At 39.6% G+C, this 17,274-nt stretch overlaps 1 protein-coding gene across 3 annotated transcripts in view; it reads left to right on the top strand.

The window, feature by feature from the left end:
- PHACTR2 (phosphatase and actin regulator 2) overlaps positions 1-17,274 on the top strand; it is a 143,078-nt gene that overhangs the window by 89,832 nt on the left and 35,972 nt on the right. For all 3 annotated transcript variants that reach the window (XM_069787141.1, XM_069787143.1, XM_069787142.1), the window contains exons 2-4: positions 899-1,066; positions 12,115-12,195; positions 15,170-15,328. In XM_069787141.1, coding sequence (XP_069643242.1) covers positions 899-1,066; positions 12,115-12,195; positions 15,170-15,328 — 408 coding nt within the window. The remainder of the gene's footprint in view (positions 1-898; positions 1,067-12,114; positions 12,196-15,169; positions 15,329-17,274) is intronic.

Genomic DNA, 17,274 nt, shown 5'->3' with positions numbered 1-17,274 from the left:
ATTTTATGTACGTAAGTAGTCGCAGTTACTTCAGTGAAGCTGCTCACATGAATAAAATTAAGCTCATTTGAAGTGTTTGCAGGACCACAAATGGAAGGCTCTAAGAAACCTCAGTTCTTAAATAGAAATAAGTAATAGTAGACTTCTCAGGGAAATTTCTGGGAAATTTATTTTAACTGTATGCTACGGCATGTTGTGGAGTAAGTCTTAATTTGGTTCACAAAACTCAATGTTACAGCCATTGATGATAAATATTGGCTTTCGTATCACTCAATATGTTTTTGCAGAAAAGTAATCCTTCTTTAAATTTTGGCTATGGCTCAAAAGCTTATTGTTAAATACGTTTTGTTAATAAGAAGCCTGACTCATGGCAGGCAGCACTGTGAATGACTAATTACCAGGAATATCAAACAGACCTCTTTCCATTCCACTGCCAGAACAGTTATCTTTAGAGCTCGTTTAAGAAAGGATTCATTTCACTCAAAAGTAATAGTTTATGTTTTTACATTGCAGGGGTTTTGTTTTCTATATGATGACAGCTAGTTATTCAGCTTTACCAAGGATAGGGGGAAAAAGTCACCCAAATATATGTTGAAAGAAATTCTCCAGTAGTGATGGAGTCGCAGAACTGTGCAGATGTGCCAGATGCGTGTCATGAGAAGCAAGTTCTGGTCTGCTGCAGTTGAGGTGCTGAGCAGCAGTGAAGCCCAGGGCTAGCTGGGGTGGGGACTAGCTTGTGACCATGGGCTGCAATCAAATGCCCCTTGACTGCCTTCTGGAACAGAAAACGCATGGACCCACACACAACCTGTTGCAATCTGATAGTAGAGGGGTTCAGCTGTCGGGTACCATTTTGTTTTCCATCCTTCAGTTACCTTTACTTTTCTTGTTTATACAGTTGATGGTTTGGATAAGGCTTCGATCGCTAACTCGGATGGACCAGCCCCAGGATCCCAAACTCCCCCCTTCAAGAGGAAGGGCAAACTCTCCACCATTGGCAAAATATTTAAACCTTGGAAATGGCGGAAGAAGAAGACTAGTGACAAATTCAGAGAAACGTCAGCAGGTATGTCTGTGGCCCTTTGGTGGCAAATAGTAGAAAAAACTGTGATGGCTTCGCAGTGTAATATTTGAGAAGCTCTTGGAGCTTGTTTGATGGCAGGGATTATTTAGGCACAGTATTTGACATACAGAAAAACAGTTTGATCCTTGGCAAGGAAAAACCTAATCTTGTTCAGCTTCTGTTCTGCACCTATCACCAAAAATACACAGTTTGTTTACTATACATTATATATGATATTCTTTTTATGTTGACAGTACTCTTTTTTTTAACTAAGAAACACTAGGCTCTATATTACATACCGTCAAATACGTTGGAAATGTCTCTATGTCCTCCTAATATGTCGGTCACTTTGATTATGAAACAAGCCTTGCCTTCATGGGGACAGAATTTTGGTCTGTTCAGAGGGGAGAAGCAGACGTGGCCATGCCAAGCAGAAGAATGAGGATCACCTTTCTGACCACTGCCTTCATACAGACTGCTCTGCCCCTTCACTCCCCCATTGGCAAGGCTTGAAGAATGGTCTGAAATAAAAAGCTGTGATTGAATTCTATTCCTTCTGAAAAAGGGGAATGTTGAGGGCTGGGATTCAGTTAGCTAAACACAGTTGCTTGGTGCCACCTGAGATGCTCTGGTGTGTCCTGGCTGCTCTCCCAGAAGGTTCTGCATCATATTTACCATCCCCATGCAGACATCTCCAAAACCCTGGGGCATCTCAAGTGGCTGTAGACACCCACGTTTAGGAAACTGAGTACCACCCTGCATATATGTGTGTGTGTGTGTGTCACAGCTCTGGCCAAGTTTTCTCCAGAAAAATCCCAAACTTCTGTTTTGGGATTCAGGCATTCGATGTTGTACTTTTCTAAACTTGAGTCTACTCAAGAGTCCAGTGAGCATCTATGAGCTCTTCAGATTCATTACCACTGTCCGCTGTCTTCCATGGCTCTAGGTGATAAAACCATTACTAATCTCCTGATGTGTCTTCCGTAGGCTCTCCTGAACTCTTAAGAGTACACTGCTTGACATTTTAAACCCATAGCAACCCCTGCCAATTACAGTGAGGAACTCTATGATTTTGCAGTGTAACTTCTAAAACATGCTTTATTAACACAAAAGGCAAAAAGAAGTCATCTTCTCCGGTGTCTTCATCACTCCAGATACCAACTGAAGTTTTGGACAATCTTTTAGAGGTCTTCAGATCCTTCTCTCAGTCTCTCTCTTCTTTTTCTTTTTCTTTTTTTTTTTTTTTAATTTTCCTGGGTAACCTGCAACAAAACCCCCACAATTTCTTCCACTGCTGCAATCAAAAAAATCCTCTCAGTCTGATAGCTCCTTTGTTGCTTCCAGTTTCCTTCAGCTTCCCCAGTACTTTTATCACATTGCTAGAGCAAAGTTATTTCTAGTTACTGTCTCCTGAATGTTCTGCGGCTGCTGTTGGACAGGTATGTGATTTTTATATGCAGTGAATTCTTCAGAATAATCACCATTCATAAGCTGTGTATACAGGTTCCCCAAACTGTCACAACATATTAGCATGTGTTAAATTGTTATGCCATTAAATAACAAGGCATGTGTCATTCTGCAGTTATTTTGTATAAATGAGTATGTGGTAAATTAATGTTAAATACAGTATTTCTTATGTTGTACTGTCTTTCTTTAGAGAACCTCAATCCAGTCTTAACAAGCATGACACATCAATTCTTATAATACCAAGGCAAAGCATTTGTTCATATTTCTTTTATGAAAGGAGGAAATTTGGCACAAAATAATTAAGGTCAACATTTCAAAAAGTGCCTCCTCAGTTACTTGCTTGTACTTAATTTGCCTGTCTTGTTTATGATGGTGTGGTCCCTCAAGTCCTTTCAGGGGTGTGGAGAACCCATGGTTCCCATTGGCACTGACTTCAGATGGAGTTATTCAGGACAATTTATCTCAAGGTGAGCACCTGAAAAATGGAGATGCCTAACAGTAGATATAATGGACAAGAAAACACTAAATAATCTCAGAACTGTAATGAAAATCAAGCTTTAAAAATATGCTATAGATACAAATAGACTAACGTTGAGTCATGAAATACCTTTTTCAGGTGCCATACAGCTACACTAGTTGGTGATAAGGGTTGTTGTTTCTATCACTGAACCTTGCTGCGTTTAAATACCTAGACCATCAGAGCTAAGGTACTATTAACATTACAGCAGAGTATGTGAAACATCTTACGTTCTGACTCTGATTTTGCCACTGTGTGCTCCCAATGCATAGCTGTATTTATTACTCTTAAGAAAGAGGTAATTATTGGGAAGCAGTGTCCATCTTAGCTACCTCAAAACTAATTTTCAAGTGATAATTTGTCTTCCCAGTTGTCTCAGCTGTGTCTGTTTAATTCCACTGCCTCCTGCATACTGGCACTAGTTTTGTGATGAACAGATCACAAACCTGATGCGGCTAAAAACAAATCCAGCAAAACATAGCAAGAAGTAGTTTTTACTCTTCTGCAAAGGTTACCTCTTGGATTTGTGTTGTAGCATTGTGAAGACTAGCAATAAAGCACGCTGAAGCAGAGACGAAAAACAGGCACTCTTTTGGATGACTTCTTAAAATTCAGACAACCTGATATTTTTCATTTCAGCTGTGGTTTTGCAGCACTGCCTTTCAGGTCTGGAAACTAAATAGAGCTCCGTGTCTTTTTTTCAAAGTTAAAGCTTTATTTTGTGATCAGTCTTGTCTTGAAAATGGAGAGCACTGGTGTGCAAACAGAAATCCATAAAAATTAGGAGAATTTGCACTACAAATTGGCAGAAGAATAGAGATGGTGGTGAAAGATCACTAGAGTCGATAGATCATGTAAGTGGGAGCTCTTTTGGTCAAATGAATACATGGTTATATATAAGTATGTATTGAAGAGTGGAAGTTAATTATCTGCACAATGAAGTGTCTCTGTAAATGGTATAGCGGATGGGAAAAGTGCAGTGCAGGAGGAGATAACACTTAGTTGACTAACTGAAGTCCCTGTTCTAAGTCCAGTCACAAGACTCTGTATTTAATAGTCCTTTATGGCAAAAAAAGCAACTAATGCAGTTGATTCACTAAGTGCTTAATGTATGTGTATGTAGAAATACCATCTTCTATATAGACTTTTAAATTATCCTGAAAAACTGTTCATTTTTTATTTCATGGTTTAGCTAGCATCCTGCTGGATAGCCATGTAGTACATACCAGCCTTTTATACAGTAAAGACTGCTATTGTATTTAATAACGTAATGTAAAACAGCTAATAAAACACATCATTCTAATGCTCTGAATTATATAAACTACAGTATTTCATTGCCTATATAGTTTGTGAAGATTAAATATGAAAAATTTAATGCGTGTCTTGGTGAACAGAACTTAAGATGTTATAGAGGAGGTTTGGGAACTTCTGATATTTTTTTATTATTCAGTAGATTGATTTTTTTTTTTCTCTGAAGAGTACATATGCTCTATTTTTAGTAAGGTTCTGCTTATCCATCCTGCTACACTGTAAAATTTGATTTATTTAGGTGGAATTATACAAAAGTAGTGACATAGGGAATTAATTTCATGTTTTCAAAACTTTTGTATTATTTTGTACATTCAATATATTGACCTGTATTCGTATGTCCCAGTTTACATGCATTTTGTCAACCATCACAATATTTAGTGCTTTTTTTTTTTTTACTTAAAGTGAAATTCTAGGAGTTATGTAATATCTGAAAATCTTGACTTTCATCTCAAAAATAGCAAGACTGGCTCTCTAGGCTGGGGAGATGAAAAGAAAGTAAATCTGGACAATATCAGTTCTAGGAGGTCTAAAAACAAATGAAAGGTTCACAAATTATTTTCCCCCTAAATTTCATATGAGAGTTTTACCCTATCGTGGTTTAACCCCAGCCAGCAACTAAGCACCACGCAGCCGCTCATTCACTTCCCCCCCACACCCAGTGGGATGGGGGAGAAAATTGGGAAAAGAAGTAAAACTTGTGGGTTGAGATAAGAACGTTTTAATAGAATATAAAAAGAAGAAACTAATAATGATAACACTAATAAAGTGACAGCAGTAATGATAAAAGGATTGGAATATACAAATGATGCGCAGTGCAATTGCTCACCACCCGCTGATCGACGCCCAGTTATTCCCTGAGCGGTGATTCCCCATCCCCATTTCCCAGTTCCTATACTAGATGGGACGTCCCATGGTATGGAATACATCGCTGGCCAGTTTGGGTCAGGTGCCCTGGCTGTGTCCTGTGCCAACTTCTTGTGCCCCTCCAGCTTTCTTGCTGGCTGGGCATCACAAGCTGAAAAATCCTTGACTTTAGACCAAACACTACTTAGCAACAACTGAAAACATCAGTGTGTTATCAACATTCTTCTCATACCTAGCTCAAAAACATAGCACTGTATCAGCTACTAGGAAGACAGTTAACTCAATCCCAGCTGAAACCAGGACAACGCCTTCTGGCGCTCTAAGATGTAACCTACAAATTCAGGCATTTGGCTATGCAAAAGTGGCATAAGAACAGTTCCCAGAGCTTTTATGTTGAGAAAGAAGAATTTATCTAAGTATTGACTAATGTCCACAGAGTGAAGATTTGGTGTATCCCTTCAAGGCAAATATAGTTTATAGTCTTGCTTAGGTATTACTGATGTTTACCATCCTATCTACATACAAGATAAATGTTTTCTCCCAAGCCTGGCTGTACTTTTCGACCTGTGCCAGCAGAGTAGTACTAGTAGTGCTTATAGGAGCGGACCAGAGTAAGTCATTTATGTGTTGACTTTCAGTGCCCTCTGGCAGTTCCTCCTCTGTCTCAAGCAGCGGTGCAGATGACCTCCCCATGTATTTCCATATAGATAATAATAGGGATAAATTGTACTGTTCTGCAGCACTAAAGGTAAGGCTTGTGTCTCCAGAAATCCCAGAAACAGACAGGGTGCCGGCCCCTGCTGCACCATGAATAAGCTATAGCTTTTCAGTGCAAATCAGGTTAGCTTGCAGTGAAAACATATCTTTACATGGTTGAGGACTATTTCCCTGTCAGGAAGCCCCACAGTTATAGGGAGATACTAATTTGCTTTTAAACTATGTATGTAAGGTACGGAATCACTTACGTTTGTGTATGTGCTTCATGTGAGGCTGGAATTTGAAATTAAAAGTAGTTTGGATGGCATTCATCCTGCCTCAGATGGTAGTTTGGCAGGGGGGCGGGGGATAAAAAAATAGTTATCCCTGTATTTCTTGAGGAAACAGACCCAGGACCAACAGGGACTGAGAAGATGCATTTAATTGGCAAGTTGCCCCTTGTTGCGTGCTGACTGATGCAGGAGAAGAAACTTGCTTATCTAACTTGAGAAAGAAATGGGAAAACATCCATACAAAATAAAAATCCTACAGGAAATCCTCTTCCTCAGACCACTCGATCAGAGATGTATTTACAGTACGGAACAGGGCTGTGTATGTGTGTATGCGTGCACGCATCTTGGATGCAGGAAGCCCATTTCCTGCCCTGAGATCATGGGAGACAGTACAATGATAGTCACATTTACTGCCTATTCTTGTAACAGGGCTACAACTTGATAATCTGTATGCAGCTGAAGAAAGAGTTTCTTCTAAGACAGAATGTGGGCTATTGGAAAGAATTCTTGTTGCTTTCTCTGGATTTTCAATAGGCTTTTGGAAATAGGTTCTTGCTACAGCTTTGCCAGGGCATGTACTGTGCAGCGTTTTCACAAAATCTCACATGACTGTCTTATGCTAGCAACTAAAAGATGTTCATAAACAGCAAATACCACAAACATCAAAAAAAAAGATGGAGGACTAGATGTGGAAGTATTTGTGCCGATGTGGGAATGATGGTTGGCATTTTTTCCTTTAGCAACATATTTTCCATGCTGTATCTCAGAAAATCTGTTCTCTGGGCACTGATTGTATACTTTCTGCCTAGAGGGCTTTCAAAATTAAGTAAAAACAAACAGAAAATGGCATCATCTCAAGGGTTTCTCCCCTGTGCAATGTTTTGCTGTGAAGGATAAGAAGGCAGCAGTTTGTGTCTTGGCACGAAGCAGATGCCACTTCAAAGCTCCACTGCAAGAGTATATGCAGACAGGGAGCAGAAGGCAATTTTAGCTCTTACTAGGTCAGAGAAAAATTAAAAATCGGAATTCTCTCAAGCTTTTCTTGGAAGAGCAAAACTAAAGACTGGAGAATATCCAGAATCTCACAGCACTCTTTGAGTCAGAGAATGGGTTTTAAGACTGCCTGAGGTTTGTAGCTGCTGAATATCACTAAGCAGTCTCTTTTGTGGGGGTAGGGAGGGAAGGATGGAAACAATGGAAACTGCTTTTTGAGGTAAACTGTTCTTATGGTTAGTGATACTGTTATCTGTATTGGGCTAAAAATGCAGATGTTTGTGGGATCCCTTGGATGAGTAAGATTTACTCAAGTAAATGAGGGCTGCATACAGTGTGATAAAGTCATGCTTTCTGACAGTTACACCTGAAGTCAGGGCAAGCTTTGCTTTTGACTGCAGCAGAGGAAAGATTTTGACATGGGATTTTTTTGAGTCTGCTGGAGCATGATGTCTGAGAGTGGAGCCCGACTCACCTCAGACTTCCTCAGCTGGCAGGGACTGATAACCAATTCTACTCACAGTCAGGACTGACTTGTTTGCGTAATCGATCTCAATACATCCATGTATACAGGTGGAGAAACTGTTATTTCTATTTTATTATTGCTTAATGTTATGAACAATGTGTTGCTGTTAATGTTGAAATGTTATATATATTCACACTTTTGTATACAGACATATATATCTATATATCATAAATATCACAGACATATGTTAAGATATATTTATTGACAGGTACATATATACACGCATTATTATATACACATATGACGTAAAAGACTTGTAGTAATAACATCAGCTGGTCACTCAGCTTAAGAATGTCCACACGATGGTGGTACAGCTAACAGTATTTATCATATATGTATTCCAGGATAGTACTAGTCATCCACTCCTGAGTGAGGAATAGGTAACAACTTGTAAGATCAGAGATTGCCAAAACGATGATCAGCAGGAATAGAGAGACAAAGGTGTGCTTATGGGAGAAGCAAATGGGTAGCGTATTGTGGCAAGTTCTACTAGAATAAGAAGGAAGAGAAGAGAGGTAAGTCTGGAAGCCAAAGATAAGAAGTTTGAACCTCTTCAAGTGAAAGAGAAAGACCCAGATGATGAAGGCATGACAGAGGTCATGAGAGGAGGGAGCATGCCAAGCAGGACAACGGTGGAAGCACCAAATTACGGTCCTTTCCCTGTGCTGAACTCAGGAGACCAAACTATTTCTAAGGTGACAAATAGTGATACCTATCCCAGGTGGTTCAGGTAGATGATAACTGTTTCTACAGTTATCTATGCCATTAGCTCAGCAGCAGATGGCCAATACTCATAGCTTCACTTCTGTTGATTAGATATTTTGAACCATAAGTAGGCAATTCAACTAGAATTCCTATGCTTTGGGTTGTTTGTTTGTTTTATTTATCACAATTTTAGTGTGGGAAATTACATCTGAAAGGGTACCTCAAATAAAACACTTGATGAATGTCAGCATGTTTGATAATATGACTTTATCTTTCTATGCCGTAAGTTGCCTATCTATACAGTGATGATAACACCTTTGCATCTCACATGGGCATCGAGGAGAAGAACATGCTGTCTTTTGTTCACTCAGTTGTTGGGGTGACATTTGGGAAAACTAGGAGTTTTCTGTTCAAATTAAGGTTTAGATTGTTCCTTAGATGAGGTCTGGGCCATAGAGTGAGAGGTAGGGTTAAAAATTTAGGCAAAGAAACCATTCATTGAACACAGTGCAGTCTGTATCCTAAATGAGGCAGGGGTGGCAAAGGTAAAATATATAACAAGCAAATAAAAGGTGTACCATCTGCACACCCATCAACCTTCATTCAAACACTTCCTGACTTCTGAATGCTTGACTTTGTAACTCTCTTATTTTAAGAGAATTTACTGAAATATAACAGTAGTCAAATGTGATTAGCTCAACTGAGTGGTTTGACACCCTTAAAGCTCGGTACAATTGGGCTGTGATAATCAAAATACTTGACTGTGTAAATGTGAAATATATTGTATAGTCCAAAGTCTGTAATAAGCAATAAATTGTAATGATGAGTCCACCCTTGCTAAACAGCACCCAGTATAGGTTCAAAAGTAGACGGGCTACTCACTCCTCTTATACAAAGGGACATATTTTTGGTTACTTTGATTTAGATTAAAATTCTGCCTTTTTCCTTGTAGGAATTAAAATTATGATACTCATAGTGAATACTAGCATGATTTCTAATGTTCTTTCCGTGGGCCAAATAATATTTTAAATAAATTATCTTTTCAAGCTGAATTAACTGAGCTTAATCGGTTTAAATAAAAACACCACTCATCGCTAGCATTTTAGATGATGAAGGATTGGGGCTTAAGCTTCTTATCTGTTCATAAATTTTCTAATCTGTGAAATGGAGATAGATATGTCTAAGGGATGTTATGAAACCTATATAACGTTAATAAAATGCTTTGAGGTCTTCTAGTAAAAGTGTAAGGAGTTAATGTCGTTTAATGCCAATTGACATTTTCCATGATAATTAATTTGATAGAGTTGTTAATTCAGTGTTGTAGAACTGAAAAATCATCCTGAAAACTAGAGAGAGACATTGATGGGGGGTCAGATTCAATGTTCTTGAAATTGATGGAAAGAACATCATTGTTTTCAAGTGGTGTTGGATTAAGTCCCACAAATAAATGTATGAGAGATCATCTCAATTCACTGTACTCAAGAAAACAGATGTAAAAAGGAAGCAGAGAGGACAGATAGTAGGAAGTAAATAATACTTGTGAAGCTGAAATAAGAGAATATTTATATTGACAGCAACAAAACAGGTATAAAGCATGTACGTGAAGTGTTCATCCTTGGGGTCTGCATCAAAGGAGATTTCACTCTGTGTGTAAATACACCTGCTTTCTAGAAAGATTAAGACTCTCCATCCATGCCTGCCCACATAGTCCTCTGACTTCATGGCCCCCCATCTCTTTTAAAGCAGTCTTTGTGGGACTGAGTGTTCACCTACATTAAAAACTCTTTGCAAGAATAGGGCACGCTCCTGTGCTTTGTTTGCCCTGTCAATGTGTGACACACGGTTGCAAGGCACCTACCTTCAAAAATAGTGGGGAAGAACTGGAAGAGCTCCTGAGTAATTTAGGATTGGGACCCAAGGTAGTCTAACCTGATCTGAGTTTGGGCTACCACACTCTTTCCAAGGAGGCTGGCTTATACTGGGAGTCTGCAGCCACACTCACGGGCTCCTTTGTATCGTCAGATGTGATTTGAACACCATGAAGGTTTGACCTTTAACGGGCAGATCCCACAAAGTGCCTGAGATATAAACACAGACCTAATGCCAACTTAACATGTTCTTGAGCCAGTACTGTGTTTGCATTCACAGGCTGTTGATCTCCGAGGCATGGGTAGCTTGAACTGGACTGGTGAAAATGGTTACTGCCCCCAGTTCTTCTGCCAGGAGTTGGTGCTATTTTGGCAGGGAAGTGCATGTGGAGCTGTGGAGCACTTGCTGAATCCCTGCACTTTGCAGTGTGAGGAATAAACCTGGTGCTGTAAAATTGAGAAGTGCCGAATCTGCTTCATCTTCTGTTCACCCGTCCCCTTCCCTGGCATAGAAGGGGAGTGGGAAGCTGTGAGCAGTGATGCCTTCAGGTGTCTCAGGTCAACCAGCCTGGTTGTGAATCAGCAGCCAGAGTTACCTGCTGTGGGTAAAGATGTTTTGCTGTGCGTGGAGGGTAACTTTCTTAGAAGAGCCAAACTGCCTCTCTCCGTGCCTTCAGGGGAGCCATCACTTCACCGTATGGCTGTTCACTCCACCTGGGCTGGCGCAAGTGAGATTGACAATACTTCTTGCAGTATTTAATCTGCATACAGCAATTAGACTGGCCCAACAGAGTAATTGGATTACCAGAGTGTTTGAATTCGTTGAGGAGATAAATAACCCTATCCCATAGCATTAATAGGATGGAGTCCAGCACAGCTGAAGCTTTGCCGCATGCCCTCGGCTTGAGCTCCAAACGTCATTTGGGTTTTGATGTCCGTTTGTAAACAGAATCAGGATGGGAGATTAACTTTTTCTAACAGTGAAGACAGGATTTTATAAGCGATGCTCACATTTTATGGGCCATGCACCATGGTTCCACGGATCATTGCAGTGGCCTCCCAGATCACTGACCGAAATCGTATGGGTTTGGGGGTGGGATGCAGTAGGGAGCTATTCTATTTTGCCATCTGTAAATGCTTTTCCCTATAAAACTATTCAGCATTTTTCCCATGGGAAGTAAACATAATAATTAAAATGCTTCATGTCACAGTCTTTTTTTGTGTGTTGTATGCTGCTTTTTTTTAACCTAAAAACAGGATGCTGCATTTTTTTCCATGAAAGCAAACCAGCCTGGACAAGGATGTTATTGCCTTTTACAACACAACTTTCTAGTGTCTGTTTAAGGTTATTTTTTTCCTTTAAGACTGTTTGCACATGACAAGGTCTGCTCTGTGAGTTGCTTGCTCTGAGCAGGATTTGTCTCTTCCAACTCTAAACTTCTACAAAGCAGATGGAGGTATCTCCAGCTGAGCTAGTCAACCCAGTCAATGGGAAAGAGGTGCTTTTACATGTTAAATGCCTATGCTAGGATGAGTTCAGTTTCACTCTGGAAGTACCTTTTTCCATTGACTATAAAAGAAGCCTCATGGAGCCTTGCTCAGCTGAAGATACTGGATCATACGAATATTAATATGAAATTGTGGGACAATATTTTCAGAGACCATCCATGAAAACCCAGACCACTTTTCCTGCAGAATCAGAGGAAACAAGATTTCTCAGGGTTTCTATAAAATAAAAATATTTTTCTACATTTTTCACAAGCATCAGCAGTATGAGAATAAATCTATTCTTAACTGTGCTTTTTCTTTAGTGTTGGAAAGGAAGATTTCGACAAGACAAAGCAGAGAGGAGCTGATAAGAAGGGGAGTGCTGAAGGAAATGCCCGAGCAAGGTGATAACACATTAACTAGAATTTAGCTCCTAAACGCTAAACATGGATGCTAAAGCTACTATTGCGTTGTTTCCATGTAGTATAAATAGGTATGAGGAGACAAAGCTGAGGAGTGTGAGAGGTAATTTGGGCCAGTTGACAAAGAACTAACGTTGGAGTTGAGAGATTTGTATTCTGTAACTGCTCCTGCCATCTGACTTCTGGTCATATCCTTAAATATTTTGATGCCCCCTGTAAATTATGTGACTCCTGTGGTTCCTACTTACTGTTTGCCAGAATTTTTTTGAGTTAATGATTAACCTATTTTTTGAGTCAAGGTCTGCTGTCTAAAGCAACTGGAGTATAATATGAGAAATTTTGGCTGAAAAATTAGAGACTTTGGGACCCCAAGCAAATCAATAGCATCTATTTCAGGTATCAAAAAGTACCAGTGCTGGGATCGTACAGATCCCATCACTGTCACACGGACCACATTCACAAATGGCAAACATAAAACTGCAGGGAAGACACCACTTGTTTCAGAATGCTGTAAGGTTTAGTAACTGGTATTAACCAGAATTTGTGTTTTGAAACACATGAGTAAACCATGGTTAACACCTCTGTGCTGCATCTAATTATGCTTTTAGTGGTATTCTTGCCGAAATTATTGATCTTCTATAAATCTAGATCAAATAAAAGTCAAGTGAGTAAAATTATTTTCTGTAGCTTAAAATTAAACCATTTGTCATTTTATCAAGGAGTCTAAGAATTCCATGATTTCCAAAAATATTTTTCTCCTAGAAGTTATATTACTCTGCCTGAGCTGAAGAAGCATGAAAGTATCAATGTGTGTGGTTCATATTGTACACATTGATATTTAGAAGTAAAGGCCTTGTTTGTTGACGTGACATCACTTGTCTTTACAGTGTTTTGCTAATTACCAGACTATGACATTCAGCATAGCTGGCTTCTGAACTTGTCTCTGCCACTGTCTTTGACTTAAAACAAGACATGTAAACTCTCCATTCCTCAATTTGTCCATCTGTGAATGTTACATTTTTTGCTACATGCTTTACTGGGGAGCTTCCTGACCTTGTCCATGGATGGTTGGAAATTGCATGTAGACTGCTGGGGCAGTTAATGAAATACGTTAACCTTTCAGGTTGGTTACAAATAGTCTGAACAGAAATACTATCATTTGTGCTAAAAGTACGTATGCTTTGGTCTTCAGTGTCCTTGACCCTCTATTCCATTCTTAAAAGGGCATGGGACTTTGGATCCCTTATGGAGATTGAGCAAAGTCAGAAAAGGACATAAAGATGAACAATTTTCTCCTCTTCCTCCTGTCTTAAGAAGGCCATCAATCCAGTCTGTGTTGCCTTCATCACGTTGTGCTTCATGTCTGATGAAAATTATAATTTTTAAGAAGCATTTTGAAAGAATACAGGATTGGTTTGAAGGTGCTAAAAATGGAGATATAGGAAACTCGGTGGTCAAACAGTGTGAAGGTAGTTAGAAGGAATGAGTATGGAGATGAAAGCTAGATGAGGAAATTACATGGAGTCTTGAAATGTGAAAAGTAAGAAATGTGAAGAAGTGACAGTATTTCACACGGGATGAGGAGCAAAGTGGAAAGTGGCAGGTGCCACTTGGAGGCAGGAGGTGTTTGCAGAGCCATGACATGAATAAGAGGTGGGGGTGCCACATGTGGAGGCAGAGAGGAAAGAATGGATTTATGAACATCTGGAAGAGAGAAGCTGAAGAAACTCAAATGTTGCAGTAAGGTAAGAAGGAAACCTTGTGCCACTGTCAGCTATAGTGAATCAGACAAGGTTAAGAAGGGAGAACTTAGTTTTTACAGATCAAGTTGAAGTTAGTGCGTGGGTGAGAATGAAACCATCAGCTTAACCCATGGAGCACCCCAAGGTGGTAAGAGAGAGGCTGCGTAACTGTGTTGAAACCAGGGAAGGGCCAAACATCCAGGTCTGATAGCACACAGCAAGGAAGAGAAGGAGAAGAAGAGAGTGGAATTACCACACTTAATGAAGAATCAGTGGGAGGAACCGGAAGAGATGCCAGGTAGATTTGCATAATTTTTGGGTGGACAGCAAGAGAATCCTGCAGAAGTAAAGCAATCATCTATGTGAACTGCAGGTGGGGTGAGAGCAGTAGAAGGATTACAAGCCTTAGAAATTACCAGAGAAGAAAATCAGCAACTTTAAAATGCATGGAACAGAGAACAGAAATCAGTAAATAAGGGAAGAGAGAAAGCTGTGAGCCAGCAAGAGTATGCAGCATTTTTCAGCAATGTAGAGATAAATAGGGAAGAGAAAGAAGTTTTTTTCAGGATTAACACACACACACACACACACACACACACCCCCCATAGCTGAGGTAGTCTGGGTAAGTAAGTAAAATATCATCAGAGCTGGGGCAGAATTTAATAATGGTACATGATACAGGAAGACTTCACCTTGGTTCTTAAGACTGGATAATGACTTTGTGACCTATTTTATTCATTAACTGGGCACGCATATTCTGAGAACTGTCTGAATTCCTGGCTGATTTACCTACTGGGATACACCACAGTAGTCCTACAATTCTGCCCCCTAATTGTCCAGATTTGGGGCATATTGGAACACATTGCAGCTCCGTTGTGGTCCATGCACACATTTCTTTCTTTGCTGTGTAAACCAAGAAGCAGGGAGGAAGAGAACGGGATGCTAATGTGTACAGACACGAAGCTGGACCTGAAAACTCACATGCGCTTCCAGGCCCACTATTGCAGAGGTGTCCACCCAAAGCCTATGGAAGCCCATAGAGTTCCTTTACAGAGTTACTTTTCAGAGCAGATCTGCAGCCTGTTGTTTCACATTTCAGTAAGTCTTTCTGCTTTGCTTCCATGGAAATTTGAAGGCAGAGGGATGCTGTGTGTTGTTAGTAGGTGCTAAGGAAGCAGTTAAACTAGGCACTAGCTTTTTAATTTTCATTTCAGATGGTGATGTAACAGTAAATTTTGAAACTTCAAATGGACACACCATAGCCATTGGTGAAGAAACCATACAGGAAGAAAATGTGGTAAAAGCCAGTGGAGATAACGGTACTTTATCAGAGAAAGTATCAGCATTGGAAGGAAAAAAAGAAGATCAAAAAGGTAAATGAACACATTCACAAATTGTTTTTCACCTACTTAAAATACTAACATGTTCTTCCATTAGCACCAATACATGCTGTGAGTTCTGTTCTGCCATAAGGATGCCAGCAGAACCTGCTGAGAAGATAAGGCTTGTGAAACACCAGTATTTTGTCACTGGTAGGCATTCCTTTTGCTGTGGATGTTGTAAGGTCATAAAGAGAAGCATAGTCTGAGCATGAAAATGCGTGCAGGGATGTTTGATTCCTAAATTCAGTGTGAGCCTTTCCTTGTAGCCATGGGCAAGCTTTGGTTTCACGTTTTCCTTTTGTGAAAGAAGACACTAAGTGCATATGCATCACCTTGCAATATCATTGTAGAAGTGACTCATGGGTTGAATATTCAGCAGTGTTTAAGCCACTTAAAAACCATATATCAATTTGAAAGTAACTTCAGCAACTCATTCCTATTGGTTTTCATTAAATCTTAAACACTTGCAGTCCAGCTCTTTGGAAATATTCAAGGAGCTGTATCACTACCGCAAACTGAACTTAGTTCATTTAAGGAAAGTGTGCTTTATGACTATAGGGTTTTCTATAGATCAATTGCCATAAATACTGCTAAACATTTAGCAGTCCCAGAGCCCATATTAATTTTGTTACCTTCACTCAGCTCTACCTTGGTAACAAGAGTTTGACTGAGAAGGGAAAAGTAAGGATTAATGCAGAATCACAGGATTTGGGCCAGTTTTATTTTCTTTCTCTAGCATCTTGAATAATGCATCACTTCTTTTCCCTCTCAAAAAGTGTTCTTGAATACTACTTCATTATTGGATTTTCCTAGAGGAAAGAGCAAGGATACAAAAGATCAAGAACTTCATGGCTGGCTGTTAGACTGAGCTGCCTTTCCAATGTCTTCTAGTAACCTCTACCTAGTGATGAATGAGCCTCTGGAGGTTGAGAGGGTCAGTTCAGCTAACACAAAAATTTGAATTCTTCTCTGAGCTGTGTAAATCACTTGACTATGTAAAAAGTGGCTAGATGTCCAAGGACAACTGCCTTTCTTGTGAGATTTCTAGTACTTCCTGTCTCCCAACAAGACAGAAATACAAGATTAGCCTTTTTCATGACAGTTAAATACATCTATCTTTTGGTGCCAAGTAGAACCAGATGTGTATTGGGTCAGGGGAAAAGAGTTATAAAAGCCATGAAAAACTCCTTTAAAATGGCTCAGGTTAACTTTGGGGTTAGATCAGACCACTTATTATTTTATGCATCCCTAAATACAGCCTTTTGGAACTGTCAGGTCTTGGAATTTTTCCTAAGGTGCAGAGTTTTTTTAGAAATACACATTTCTAACTATGTTGAAGTCCCTTCTATCTGACTTTGCAGAATGTAGAACTCCAATGAAGCAGGAAGGGTTCAATATCTATTTCAAACACATTATTACACTCTGCACTCCCTATGTATTGTGTTGACCTTACAGGGAGAAATTAAAAATGATTTCTGTACAGGAGTAGACTCAGTACAGAAGAATATATAGCTAACACTCCAGTCCGTATCAGAAAATGAAGTATATATGGAGGAAGGAGAAGGAAAACAAAAAATGAGCAAACTTGGTATTCTAGGCTTCATAGAATGTCAATATGACCATATAGAAGATGCAAAACACTTCAAGTATACTTTCCTCTTACATCTAAACACGAACTTCTTCTACACATAAATATCTTGAGTCCCCTGAAAAGGAACAAGGCAGATTTATTGCAGAGGAATAGTCTGCCCAAAAAAGGTGTTAAGGCTCAATTCCACACATTAGCAACGGTGTTAACACAGTGCAAATCCAGTACAACTCGCTGGATAGTCATTGTGAATACACTTCAGTTATTCTTTACTTTATAGCACATTAAGCAAGAAGGTGAGCCAGTCTGTTGAACTCAGTGGAAGAGTAAGGCCCACTGCATCTCACAA

Source organism: Haliaeetus albicilla, chromosome 7 (assembly GCF_947461875.1).
Source record: "Haliaeetus albicilla chromosome 7, bHalAlb1.1, whole genome shotgun sequence".
Classification (NCBI taxonomy): Eukaryota; Metazoa; Chordata; class Aves; order Accipitriformes; family Accipitridae; genus Haliaeetus; species Haliaeetus albicilla.
This window is presented reverse-complemented; position numbering and strand designations above follow the sequence as displayed.